Here is a 10,662-nt window from a genome sequence, read left to right as displayed (position 1 = left end):
GACGGCCGCTCTCCCCGCAGGCACGTTCCCCGTGGACCTGACCAAGACGCGCCTGCAGGTGCAGGGTCAGAGCGCCGATGCGCGGTTCCGCGAGGTGCGTTACCGCGGCATGTTCCACGCCCTGTTCCGCATCTGCCGCGAGGAGGGCGGCCGCGCCCTCTTATTCGGGGTAAGCTCTATTCGGTAAACCCCGGGGGGGCTGAGGGGCTGCGCGAGGCCGGCGGCGCTGTGTGGGCGGTGTGTCGGCGTCGCTGCGGGGATGGTCGCGACACGAGGCGCCCGGGGTGCCGCCCTGCTGGGAGCTTCAGCTGCCGCCGTTTGTTCCCTCGCTCAGGATCGCCCCAGCGCTGCTGAGACAGGCGTCCTACGGTACCATCAAGATCGGCATCTACCAGAGCCTGAAGCGGCTGTTCGTGGAGCGCCTGGAAGGTCTGTGGTAGGAACGTGGTGCAGCTCCTCTGCCAGACATCCACGGCGCGGTGCTGCGAGCTCTGTTCTGTGTGGGTTTGCTTGTTCCTTTCCCTGCCCTTCCCAGCTCTGGTTCTCCCAGAGATGGAGTTCTCGCTTCGTGCTGTGCAGCTGTGTTACGTGCAGGGATAGGCTGCAGCACCAGTTGGAGTCTCACTGTGCTTGATGCCGCCCACAGTCACAGAAATGGTCCCTAAGCTGAACACATCCATGCTTTCCCCAGCTTTCACCTTTGTTTTACAACATCAGAGCCCAGGAAACCCCCAGTGTACTGACAGAGGCCCATCTCTTCTCATTAACTTCAGGGAAGGCATCGTATATATCTTCATTACTTGAAGGGAGTGTATAAACAGGAGTGGAAACAGCTGTTTACGAGGGTGGATAGTGATAGGACAAAAGGGAATGGTTTTAAACTGAGACAGGGGAGGTTTGGATTGGATATTAGGTGGGAGTTTTTCACCCAGAGGGTGGTGAGGCACTGGAACAGGTTGCCCAAGGAGGCTGTGGATGCCCCATCCCTGCAGGCATTCAAGGTCAGGCTGGATCCAGTTCCAACCCCCAGCAGGGGGTTGGAACTGGATGAGCATTGTGGTCCTTTTCAACCCAGGCCATTCTATGATTCTCTGACATCCCAGCTGTGCTCCCTGCACTGCTCTGTGTTACTTGGGTTGTGACCTTCATTAGGAAGCCTTTCCTGTTGTCCTCTTGAAGTCCTTCTGCTGGAACACAGCAGCTCTGGTTAGGAAGTTGTCTAATTCATGAGCTTTTGCAGTGATTAAAGGGACAGAAACAGTGTGTGCTCTTGACTCTGATGACAGGAGCCTCTGTCGCTCTTACTTGTAAGATAGTAGAGCAGCCAAAGTTGAAAATTTCTTAACTGGAGGAGCCTCATGCGCAGTTCTATATCCTGTCCCATCAAGAGTGAATATTTTATAATGTTCAGCTGGGGAAAGTGAGGTGAGAGATTCACACCAGCGAGAGGACCAGAAAACAGGACCCCTGTTTTCCAGGGGCTGCTCTCTTCTTGAGTGGTGCCTCCCCCTGTGGATGGTTCTGTGCGTGTGCTCTGGGCTGCCCATCTCACTTGCTGTTGCAGCATTTCCAGTTGTGAGTACTGTTGTTTGAATATTTGTCTCCCTACAGGCCTGGGGCAGCACGTGGCCTGGTCTCCTCTGGGAAGTGCTGTGGTCAGTACCAGCAAAGGGCCTATTTCCAATATAACCATCAATCTAATATTGGACCTGGAAATCTTGGATTTTTTTCCTTCTCTGGAACTAATTGCATCTAACTTTCTCTGCCTGGATCATCTACTTTCTATTTTTCAGGGAGGCTGCATATTCTGAGTGTGGCCAGCTGGGGCTCCAAATTAAAGCTAATTGATGTCAGATTGCCTTGAGAAGTGTTTAGTTGTCCCTCTACCTTGCCATTATCCATTATGAGAAACGCATCCCTGGGCACTGAAATCTCAGATGATTGTTTAGCACTTTCCTGTATAGCAGCCCTTTACTTGTCTGATCAGCTAGAATTGGCAGTCAGACCTGCTTCTCTCTGACAGTGTGTTGCTGTTACAGCCTCTGCTTTTTGTCTCTGGCAGCTGCAGATAGGTCTGCTGTTAGCTGATGATAAATGGCCAGTTTCTGCTTGTGCAGCTTCACCATGTGATTTGTGAATTTAGCTTTTGTGTTCTTTCCAGAGCTTCTTGCTTGTCCAGTACAGCCTGTGCGCCTTCTCTTTAGACCTCTAGGATCTGACTTCCTTTTCTTGATTGCAGATGAAACGTTGTTAATCAATGTAATCTGTGGAGTGGTGTCAGGGGTGATCTCCTCTGCACTTGCCAATCCGACAGATGTGCTGAAGGTAAGAAGTGTGTGTGTGTCCAGTGAGCCCAGTGCAGTTTGCCACATGCTCCTGCTTTCTAACAAAGGTGCATCTCTCCCAGCTGCAGTGAGGTGCTCTCTCTAAGCCACTCCTGACATCGGTTCTGCTAATTTGGGCTTGTTATGAATGGGAGTTGCTCTGTTGTTCTTTTGTACCAGGAAACCCATTGAGCTGTTATTCTTGCCCTCAGGGCAGGTGCTGATGCTGTGCCCCTGACTTGCACATTTCTTTCAGATTCGAATGCAAGCTCAAGGCAGTTTGTTCCAGGGTGGCATGATTGGCAGCTTCATCGATATCTACCAGCAAGAGGGTACCCGAGGCCTCTGGAGGGTGAGCACCAGCTGCTGGAAACCCCTTACCTCCACTAGCATCAGAGTTAAAAGCTTCCTCAACTTGTTTGCTGCTCCTTCTCTGAGCCCAAGTGCAGCCCTTGAGGAGAACTGTGAGCCAGGGGTGGTAGTGAAGTCCTCCTCCTGGTTAGCAGGCTAACAGAAGCATGTCTGTGGTGGAGATTGGGTCTGTGCTGTGGCAGTGTCAGCACTGAGCCAGTCAGACCTGTTCCCAGGGCTGAAGGTGTTCCTGGATGGAGCAGTATGTAGGTCTGGGCAAGTAGACTTGGTCTTTTGTGGTACAGAATCTTTTCTGGTGTTGAAATTTCAGTATGCTGGTGAGGAAGAAAAGTGAATTATAGCCTTATTCCTTTGTGGGCTGAAGAGAAGCATCTGGTTAATCTGGCTGTAGTAAAACTGCTAGGGTGGGGGATGGAGGAGTCCTCCTTAGCTTTGAAGTTATACTGGGAGACAGTGAGCAAGCTCCACCTCAAGCTTCAGCTGCAAGGCGGGATGATGAGGATACCAAGTGTCCTGACAAGAGAAAGACCCCTGAGAGGAGGCTGGGAAGAGGTGTTATACTAGCTGTGGGTCTCAAGGCAGCAGTTCGTGCTTGTGACTGACGTTTGTGTTCTGCAGGGTGTTGTTCCAACAGCCCAGAGAGCTGCCATTGTGGTTGGGGTGGAGCTGCCAGTCTACGACATCACCAAGAAGCACTTAATTCTGTCAGGCCTGATGGGTGATACAATCTTTACCCACTTTGTGTGAGTATTTGCTGCAGCTGCTGCATTCTCCAGGCTTGGCAGTGTGTGTGAAGCAGAGAAGCAAGGTGGGATTTGGAGATCTGTTTATAGAGCAAGAGCTCTGGAGCTGCCAAGGACAAGCTCAGTGCTTCTGAGGGATCTGCTGTGTTGACTGGAGCAGCTATGGATGCCCAGAAAGTATCCCTAGAGAGACCTCCCTGGAGAAGGAACGTGGCATAAATCCTTCTGGTGAAGTGAAATGAAAGCTTGAATTCAGTTCACTGGTTACCAGAAATGCTGTTGCTCTGTTTTGCTGCCATGGTATGAACCTGGCAGGAGTTCTGGATGTGATTAATAGTAGCAGTAGGTTGAAAGAGCTGCTCCAGTCCGAGGTTCTTATCTACAGAAGATGTCAGCTCACAGCCATTACTATAAGAGTTTTGTGAAACAGAGTTGCAAAACTGGCTGGAAGAATACGCAGAGCAATCTGACCTAGTTTTCAAGTCAGCCGTGCTTTGAACAGGGGGTGGATTAGAAACTTCCCAAAGTCTTTCTTCACCTACATTTTCCTATTATTCTTCTAGCAGACACTTTAGCTGGAGGTGCTGCAGTGCTTCTGTTGGGTTTGCCTGCTGTGGGCTGAAGGTGACAAGCACTAGACCATATGTGCAGGGAGGAGACTAGCAGCTGCATGCTCCCTGTGGCTGCCTTTGGTCTTCCTCCCTCCTTCCCTGCCACGAAGAAATGTTTGCTCTGGGGAGAAGGATGTGCATTTCCAAGAGCCTGCCTTCAGGTCTGTGTCACCCTGTCAGCACCCAGAAACACTCACTGGACTGCAGACAGCCCTGTGGAGACCTGGCAGTGGGCTCTGGCAGGGTCTTCATTAGATGGAGCTGAGCATTTTGCTTTCCTAGCTCTCTGGGTCTCAGTGTGCTATTGGTTCTGGGTGGGAGCAGACAGGACAGCTAACTGCTAAATGCCTTTCATGGAATTGAAAAGTACTCCTGTGCTTATGTCCAGGCTTGTCTGAGCCAGACTGGCCGTATTCAGAGCTATTTCTCTCCAATGTTCTGGTATATCTAGTTCCAGTTTTACATGTGGGCTGGCAGGGGCAATTGCCTCCAACCCTGTGGATGTGGTGAGGACACGGATGATGAACCAGCGAGCGATAGTGGGCAGTGTGGAGCTCTATAAGGGCACTCTGGATGGTCTTGTGAAGGTAAGGTGACACAGGTGGGCAAAGCACTGCTTCTGGGAGGCTGGCTGCTGTTAAAATGTGGGCTGGGTGAGCAGACAGTGAGGTGTGTTGAAAACTGGCTGAATGGCCAAGCCCAGAGAGTGGTGGTGTTCCCACAGCAGAACTCCTCTTTGGCTCTCAGAACCTGCGACTGATCCCAAGTTGAGTCTCATAACTAATCTGTCTCTTCTTTCCCCCCCAGACATGGAAGAGCGAAGGGTTCTTTGCACTCTATAAAGGTTTCTGGCCCAACTGGCTTCGGCTCGGTCCCTGGAACATCATTGTATCCTTCAATATGCTGCTGGGAGGTGATGGGTACGGGCAAGCAGGGGAAGACTGAGCTGTAAATGGAAGTTCAGAGCAGACACCCTGTTAGGCTTGAACAGACGTAGACAGCAATGTGACTGCAGGAGCTTCAAGCTCTAGAAAGCACCACTGGCTGTGACTGCTCCTTCTGACAGCTCTGTAGTGGTTTATGCAGGGACTTGCAGTGCAGCAGCACAGGCATTTTCCTGTAAAGTAAGTGCTTTCAAGTGCATGGCTTTAAACTTTCCATTTAGCCTGAGCTGCTGGAGTTGCAGCAGTTTCAAGATTGGCTCCTGTTTTAGGAGGGAAGCCTGGGGAATATTCTTCTCCTGAGACAGGTGCTGACCTGCTCTGCAGAATCATCAGTCACTGCTGTGTTGCTGTACTGGTTTCTTCATTCCCTCTGACATGGTGTATATAATTTATTTTAAAGAAGTTCCTGCTTGGAAAAACCCAGTTAAGAGTTATTTCCCTTTCCTAGTGGTCCAGGCAAGCCTTGGCCAGCTTGATTTTTGGGTCAGTTTCTTCCCTCTCCTGGTAGCCTCCTTCCACAGCTCTCTTCCATCTGTACGAATCGCTTTATGCTGCCTGGAAGAGGGGATTCCCCATGTTGGTTTTCAGCAATACCATGCTGATGATCTGCCTGCCTTGCCTTGTGGGGCTTGGCCTGATTACAAGGGAGGTGCAATGCAGCTGCTGTATGTATTTGGCCTAATTCCTTGACTTTTCCTTCAGTTTTTTATCACATATGAGCAACTGAAGCGACTTCCATTCTGAGAGCTAGCTGCATTCCACGAGTGTCATCTTCGAGGCTCACAGCAGTGTTTTGCTGCAGCCTTCATTTCACCATCCCCACGTTTTGATGTTTTGTTACATGTGGGTCTGGATTCTCCTCCTCCCCCACATTCATGGTCCCTGAAGGTTGTTCTGGCTGAAGTGTAACTGGGAGGCTGATGGCAGGTACTGCATGCTTTGTTCCACACAGAGGCGAGTATTAACTGTGCACGAGTGTCTGGGCCTGAAGCAATATCTTCTGTGAAGATCTGTGCATTCCAGTGGCCTTTTGATGCAGCTGTGGTTTGTTTGACTCATGTACTTTGTTCTGCCATACCTGGGGGTGAGGCTGGAGGCTGGACAGGGGTGCTGTCATGTTTTCCTGTAACCTCATTAAATTATTTATTGACTGAATGGCATGAGTTTGTGTTTGTGCAGACTGAGCATAGGTATATTTTTCAGAGCAGATGCTGTGTCTGCCCTAGGAAACAAGAGGTTTTTTTTCCAGCACACTGTATATCCTTTTTCCCCCCCCTAAATACATTATTTTTTTCTTCAGAGTCATCAAACTTCACTGCAATGAATGTCTTTCTAAAAGACAGCTTGATAGTCAGGAAATGATGGTCCCATAAAAGCAAACAGTTTTTATCCCTACTTCCTTCCTCCTCTGTGGGAGAGCTTTGGTCTGGATGAAGGTTCGTGTGATGTGCAGCAATGCTTCCTGCTTGAGGCTGCTGCAAAGTGACGTTTTCTGTGCAGATTGCACAAGGGATGTTCAGCCAAACAAAGGAGAGAGAGTTATTTGTGTGCTTCTGTAGGGACCTGGTTGAATGCATAAGGAAGGTGAGGCCTGTGGACTCGTGGACTTAAATAGTGCCATGAATGGAGGTGACCTACAAGGCTGGAGGGTCAGTTTCAGAGTTAAACTGCAAGTTACCGGGGGCTGGGAGCAGAGGATTGAAAGCTGACAACGTTTGCATGCTTCAGCTTGCCTTACTCTTGAAGAGAATTTCTGAATATTCAAAGTAAAGACATAGTGATGTGATGGATCAATAGGAATCCGTGTGAGAAGAATTTTAGCAATAATTCTACACATTCCTTTGGCTTCCTTCATGTTTCTGTCCCTTTAGTTCTGGAGCAGACCCTTCTGTGCAGTTATACCGATGGTTGTGATTTCCTTGCTGACAGCCATTGCTATCCCATCTTTGTTCTTCAGGAGCAAAGCTCTACAAGCAGCTCCTGAGAAATGCATGAACAGTGTATTTGTGGCCTCTGACGGGTTTTTGGCTTTGTTTTTTCTGATGTGAAGTGCTGGTGGGAGGCTCTTCTTTCCACCCTCGGCACTACAACCTGCCCTGCGCCACGCTCTGCCTTTGGCTGCGTTCTCAGCTGCATCCTGACCTTGGTTGTGCTCAGCCTCTCCCGAGCAGCCCGCTCGCCTCGGGTTGCTATTTGACAGAGGAAGGCTGAAACCTTCCCTGTTTCCTGGCAGCTCTGATTTTTTTCCTCTTCTTGGTCCAGGAGAGGCAGCTTTGTTGAAAGGGATCAGTGTTATTTCTTTGGTCCTGTGGGACGAGGCTGCTGTAGTTCTGGCAGTGACCTGCAGAAGCCTCATGAGCTGTACCACCTCTACATCTTGGTGGGCTTTTCTCCTTTATCTGCACCTGTGTCACAGCCAGGCACTGGCTCTGCTCAGGTCCTTAGTGCTTGGTTGGGGTGCTCAGCTCCCTGCATGCCACCACAGCAGCACCACTGGACAAGGAGGAGCGATCAGGGTGTGATCCTCATGCTGACATGGACCACAGCCCCCAAGCAGGTCTCGTGGTTGCACTAGGAGATGATGGAGAGGCCAACAGCAGCATGGGCTGCCCTGGAATAGAAGATGCTGAAACACCTTGTGCAGGAGGCTGCTGCCCTGCTGGTGGGGCAGGGAGCCAGGGGAGCAGGGGTGGGCTGTTAGGGAGGAGAGTGGCGTCAGCCCAGCCTCACGCAGCCTTCCTGCTCAGTGCTCTGAGCTCACCCTCCTGCTCTCGGGTTGTCTGGAAACGTGGCACAAGGGGAGGGACCTCCGTGGGCACAGCGGGTGCTGTGAGTGCATCAGTCCCTTCTGGCACAGCAGAACTCTGCTCTGCAGCCCGAGGCACCACCTGGAGAGTGAGGTGCTGCGCTCACAGCCGCCCGTTGCCTGCTTACTGAGCTGTGCGTACCAGGAAGCCCCAGGTGAGGAATGCTCTAGGATCGTGCTGTGGACATACCGTCTTTGGGTTGTGCCCCGCAGTGGCCAGACATGGCTAGCTTGGCTGTGGGAATCATCCTTGCTGTGCTGGCTCCGCTCATCATCACTGCCAACGTGCTGGTGGCCATCGCCCTCCTTCGCCTTATCTGGAAGACCGGCTACAAGGGACACTACTTTGTCCTTAATCTCGCTGCTGCAGATGCCATAGTTGGCTTGTCGGTTTTAGGTCTGGTCAGAGGGGAGTTCTTTGAGCACGTTCATCCCCCGCAGATCTTCTGTGTCCTGCGAATGGCTTTTGTGACATCCTCTTCTGCTGCTTCTATCCTGTCCCTGACCCTGGTCGCGTGTTACAGGCACCTGGCGATCAGAAAGCCTTTCCACTATCACCAGCTGGTCACGGGCACGCGGGTAGGGCTGCACTTGGTGGGGCTCTGGTTGCTTGCTGGTATCGTTGGCTTTCTGCCACTCCTTATCCCAGGCTTTCAGAAGATCTCCCTCGAGGAAAAATGCTCCTTCTTCGGAGTCTTCCACCTCAGCTACATGCTCATTGTCTCCTGCATGGGCTTCTTTCCAGTCCTGTTTCTCTTCATTTACCTCTACTGTGACATGCTGAAAATTGCCTCTGTGCACGTGCAACAAATCCGGGAAGTGGAACGTGCGGGGCTGGCCAGGGGCAGCACCAGTGACATGAAGGCCATGCGCACCGTGGCCATGCTGATCGGCTGCTTTGTGCTGTCCTGGCTGCCATTTTTCATCGCTGGCGTCGTGCAAATTGTGTGTACCAAGTGCTTCCCTTACAGAGTCACTGAGAGTTACCTCTGGCTGTTGGGACTGTGCAACTCCCTCCTGAACCCCTTGCTCTACTCCTACTGGCAGAAGGACGTGCAGCGGCAGCTCTCCCAGATGGCTGCTGGTGTGAAGAGGAAAATCCTTCAATTGGGGAAGGGTCGCTGTTTCCCCAGCAGAGGCTCCAAGTCCATTCCCACTGTGTCGTGCTTGCAGCTCCAGGATTGATGTGGTTAGGAGTGGCTACCATTGGCTTTCTTTCCAGCTTGTCTCCTTCACCAGGACTGTGAACCTGGGGGCTGCCAGCTGCAGAATAGATCCCATATGGGGTAGGACAGCTCTGCATGTTAAACACAGCACAACCAGCACAGCCAGTTTTGCACCAGCTCCAGGGCACCCCAAATTGCAGGTGTGTGGCACATGTTGAATTTTGCTTGGAGAGCTTCAGCAAGAGCAGCTTTGTGTCTGGTGGGACCAAGCCTTCCACTAAGATCACTCACTTTTTGCCACCTGGCTTTCCCCAGCCCAGATCTGGGAGCCTTCTGCTGTCCCTTCTGCCTGCAGCACAGCTGCCTGGGCCAGGTTCCCCACCAGCATGTGGGACAGGGCTGCTCTCGCTGTGTTGGCTCTGTCACTCCCTATCACTGCCTTACCTAAACCAAACTTGCAATCCAACACGTGCAACCTGGGCTTTCCCTCAAACCATCCTCGGATTAGGATCGATCCTAGAGGCAGAAGTGAGGGGTCTGGGGTCTCTGCTGTAATGCAGGGGGGAGGGAGGTGGCTGTTCTTTGGCTGCATGTGCACTGGAGCAAAAGCTGAACAGCCCCAGGTGTGGTGTGCCTGGGAGAGGTGCAGGGCAGCACCGGTTTGTGTTGTTACTGTTTGGTTTGAGCTGTAAAGCAAGTTAATGAGTGACTGACTGAGTGCTGGGCAGGAAGGACTGCCTTGGAGACAGGGAAAACCTTGTGCAGAAGAGCTGCTTTGTCCCACCAATGCCATAGGACTGTTTATGGGGTGATAAGGATGCCTCTACACTGACTCAGCAGATGGGAGCACACAGCACTTGGTGCACATTGTGCCACACAGCAGTGATGGACAGACTGCTGGTCCTGCCAGAGGCTATGATGTTATCTAATTGCTTTTTGTAAAATTGTAACGATTTGTAAAATCCAGATAGCAGGAACATTTCCCTTGAAACAGGATACATAGCTACAGACTCGCTTCCATCTGAAAATGGGGATGCTTTATGCAAACAGTAGTTGGATTCTCTTCTATCACCTGCCCTGCTGGTAGAGATGAAGGCTCAAGGCCTGATCCCATACACATGCAGAACCTGCCTCGGTCCTGAGGCCATCCTCATCATCATCTCAGAGGAACAGATGAAAATAAAAGCACCCTATATTAAGACCAAAACAGGAGCAGCAGGCAGCTCGTGGCACCCATCTCTACGCCTGGGAGAGCCCTGAGAGCAAACAGCACGCAACGTATCCTGTGCACGAAGGAAAGAGCCTGAGATAAGGCTCACGCAGAACAGATGGGCTCTGTGGGTTGAACTGACGCCTCGCAGGTGGGTCTGGTAGGTGGATCCACTCTGACTCAGTTGTGGGGATCAGCACATCGTGTGTCAGCGTGACGTGGCTGCCGTCTGTGCTCGGCACGGCGTGGGCTCCACCAGCTGTTGCTTTGCAAAGCCGCCCCGTCCTTGCCGAGTATCTGACAACGCTGAAGCCGTCCTCTGCCTCCTCCAGCACGCCTGCGAGCGCCCACTGGGAGTGGAGACAAGCGGGCCTCCTGCTCCCGGTGCCTGCTGCGGTGCTGCTGCCCGCGGGCGCGGCTGCGGGCGGGGTCGGTGCCCGGGCTCGGGGCCGCTTGGCAGCGGTGTCGCATCTGCGGCAGGGACGG

General features: G+C 52.0%; 2 protein-coding genes across 5 annotated transcripts; both read left to right on the top strand.

The window, feature by feature from the left end:
* The first annotated feature begins 6 nt into the window (after positions 1-6).
* SLC25A14 (solute carrier family 25 member 14) lies at positions 7-6,149 on the top strand. 4 transcript variants are annotated; one of them, XM_019618109.1, is made up of 9 exons: positions 7-169; positions 335-429; positions 1,612-1,655; positions 2,240-2,325; positions 2,581-2,676; positions 3,315-3,439; positions 4,502-4,637; positions 4,858-4,938; positions 5,697-6,149. In XM_019618109.1, the coding sequence occupies exons 1-9, from the start codon at positions 110-112 to the stop codon at positions 5,736-5,738; spliced, it is 765 nt and encodes a 254-aa protein (XP_019473654.1). In that variant the 5' UTR covers positions 7-109; the 3' UTR covers positions 5,739-6,149. The 4 variants fall into 4 exon arrangements, 3 of the variants coding, with proteins under 3 accessions (XP_019473654.1, XP_010713370.1, XP_010713371.1); XM_010715068.2 differs by lacking the exon at positions 1,612-1,655; XM_010715069.2 differs by lacking the exon at positions 1,612-1,655 and having other exon boundaries at positions 7-183.
* An 88-nt stretch (positions 6,150-6,237) lies between these two features.
* GPR119 (G protein-coupled receptor 119) lies at positions 6,238-10,656 on the top strand. The gene has a single exon (XM_010715066.2). It carries the CDS (start codon positions 8,023-8,025, stop codon positions 8,983-8,985), a length of 963 nt encoding a protein of 320 aa, XP_010713368.1. The 5' UTR covers positions 6,238-8,022; the 3' UTR covers positions 8,986-10,656.
* Positions 10,657-10,662: the final 6 nt, after the last annotated feature.

The sequence above is a fragment of the Meleagris gallopavo genome, chromosome 9 (assembly GCF_000146605.3).
Source record: "Meleagris gallopavo isolate NT-WF06-2002-E0010 breed Aviagen turkey brand Nicholas breeding stock chromosome 9, Turkey_5.1, whole genome shotgun sequence".
In the NCBI taxonomy this organism is placed as follows: domain Eukaryota; kingdom Metazoa; phylum Chordata; class Aves; order Galliformes; family Phasianidae; genus Meleagris; species Meleagris gallopavo.
The sequence above is the reverse complement of the archived record's forward strand: the minus strand, read 5'-3'. Positions and strand labels throughout refer to the sequence as shown.

Bases quoted from the DNA above. Each gene is read 5' to 3' on its own strand.
- GPR119 (XM_010715066.2), top strand. From the start codon at position 8,023: ATGGCTAGCTTGGCTGTGGGAATCATCCTTGCTGTGCTGGCTCCGCTC.
- SLC25A14 (XM_019618109.1), top strand. From the start codon at position 110: ATGTTCCACGCCCTGTTCCGCATCTGCCGCGAGGAGGGCGGCCGCGCC. The intron at 2,677-3,314 runs GTGAGCACCAGC...TGTGTTCTGCAG, and splicing joins GTACCCGAGGCCTCTGGAGG to GGTGTTGTTCCAACAGCCCA. The intron at 4,638-4,857 runs GTAAGGTGACAC...TTTCCCCCCCAG, and splicing joins CTCTGGATGGTCTTGTGAAG to ACATGGAAGAGCGAAGGGTT.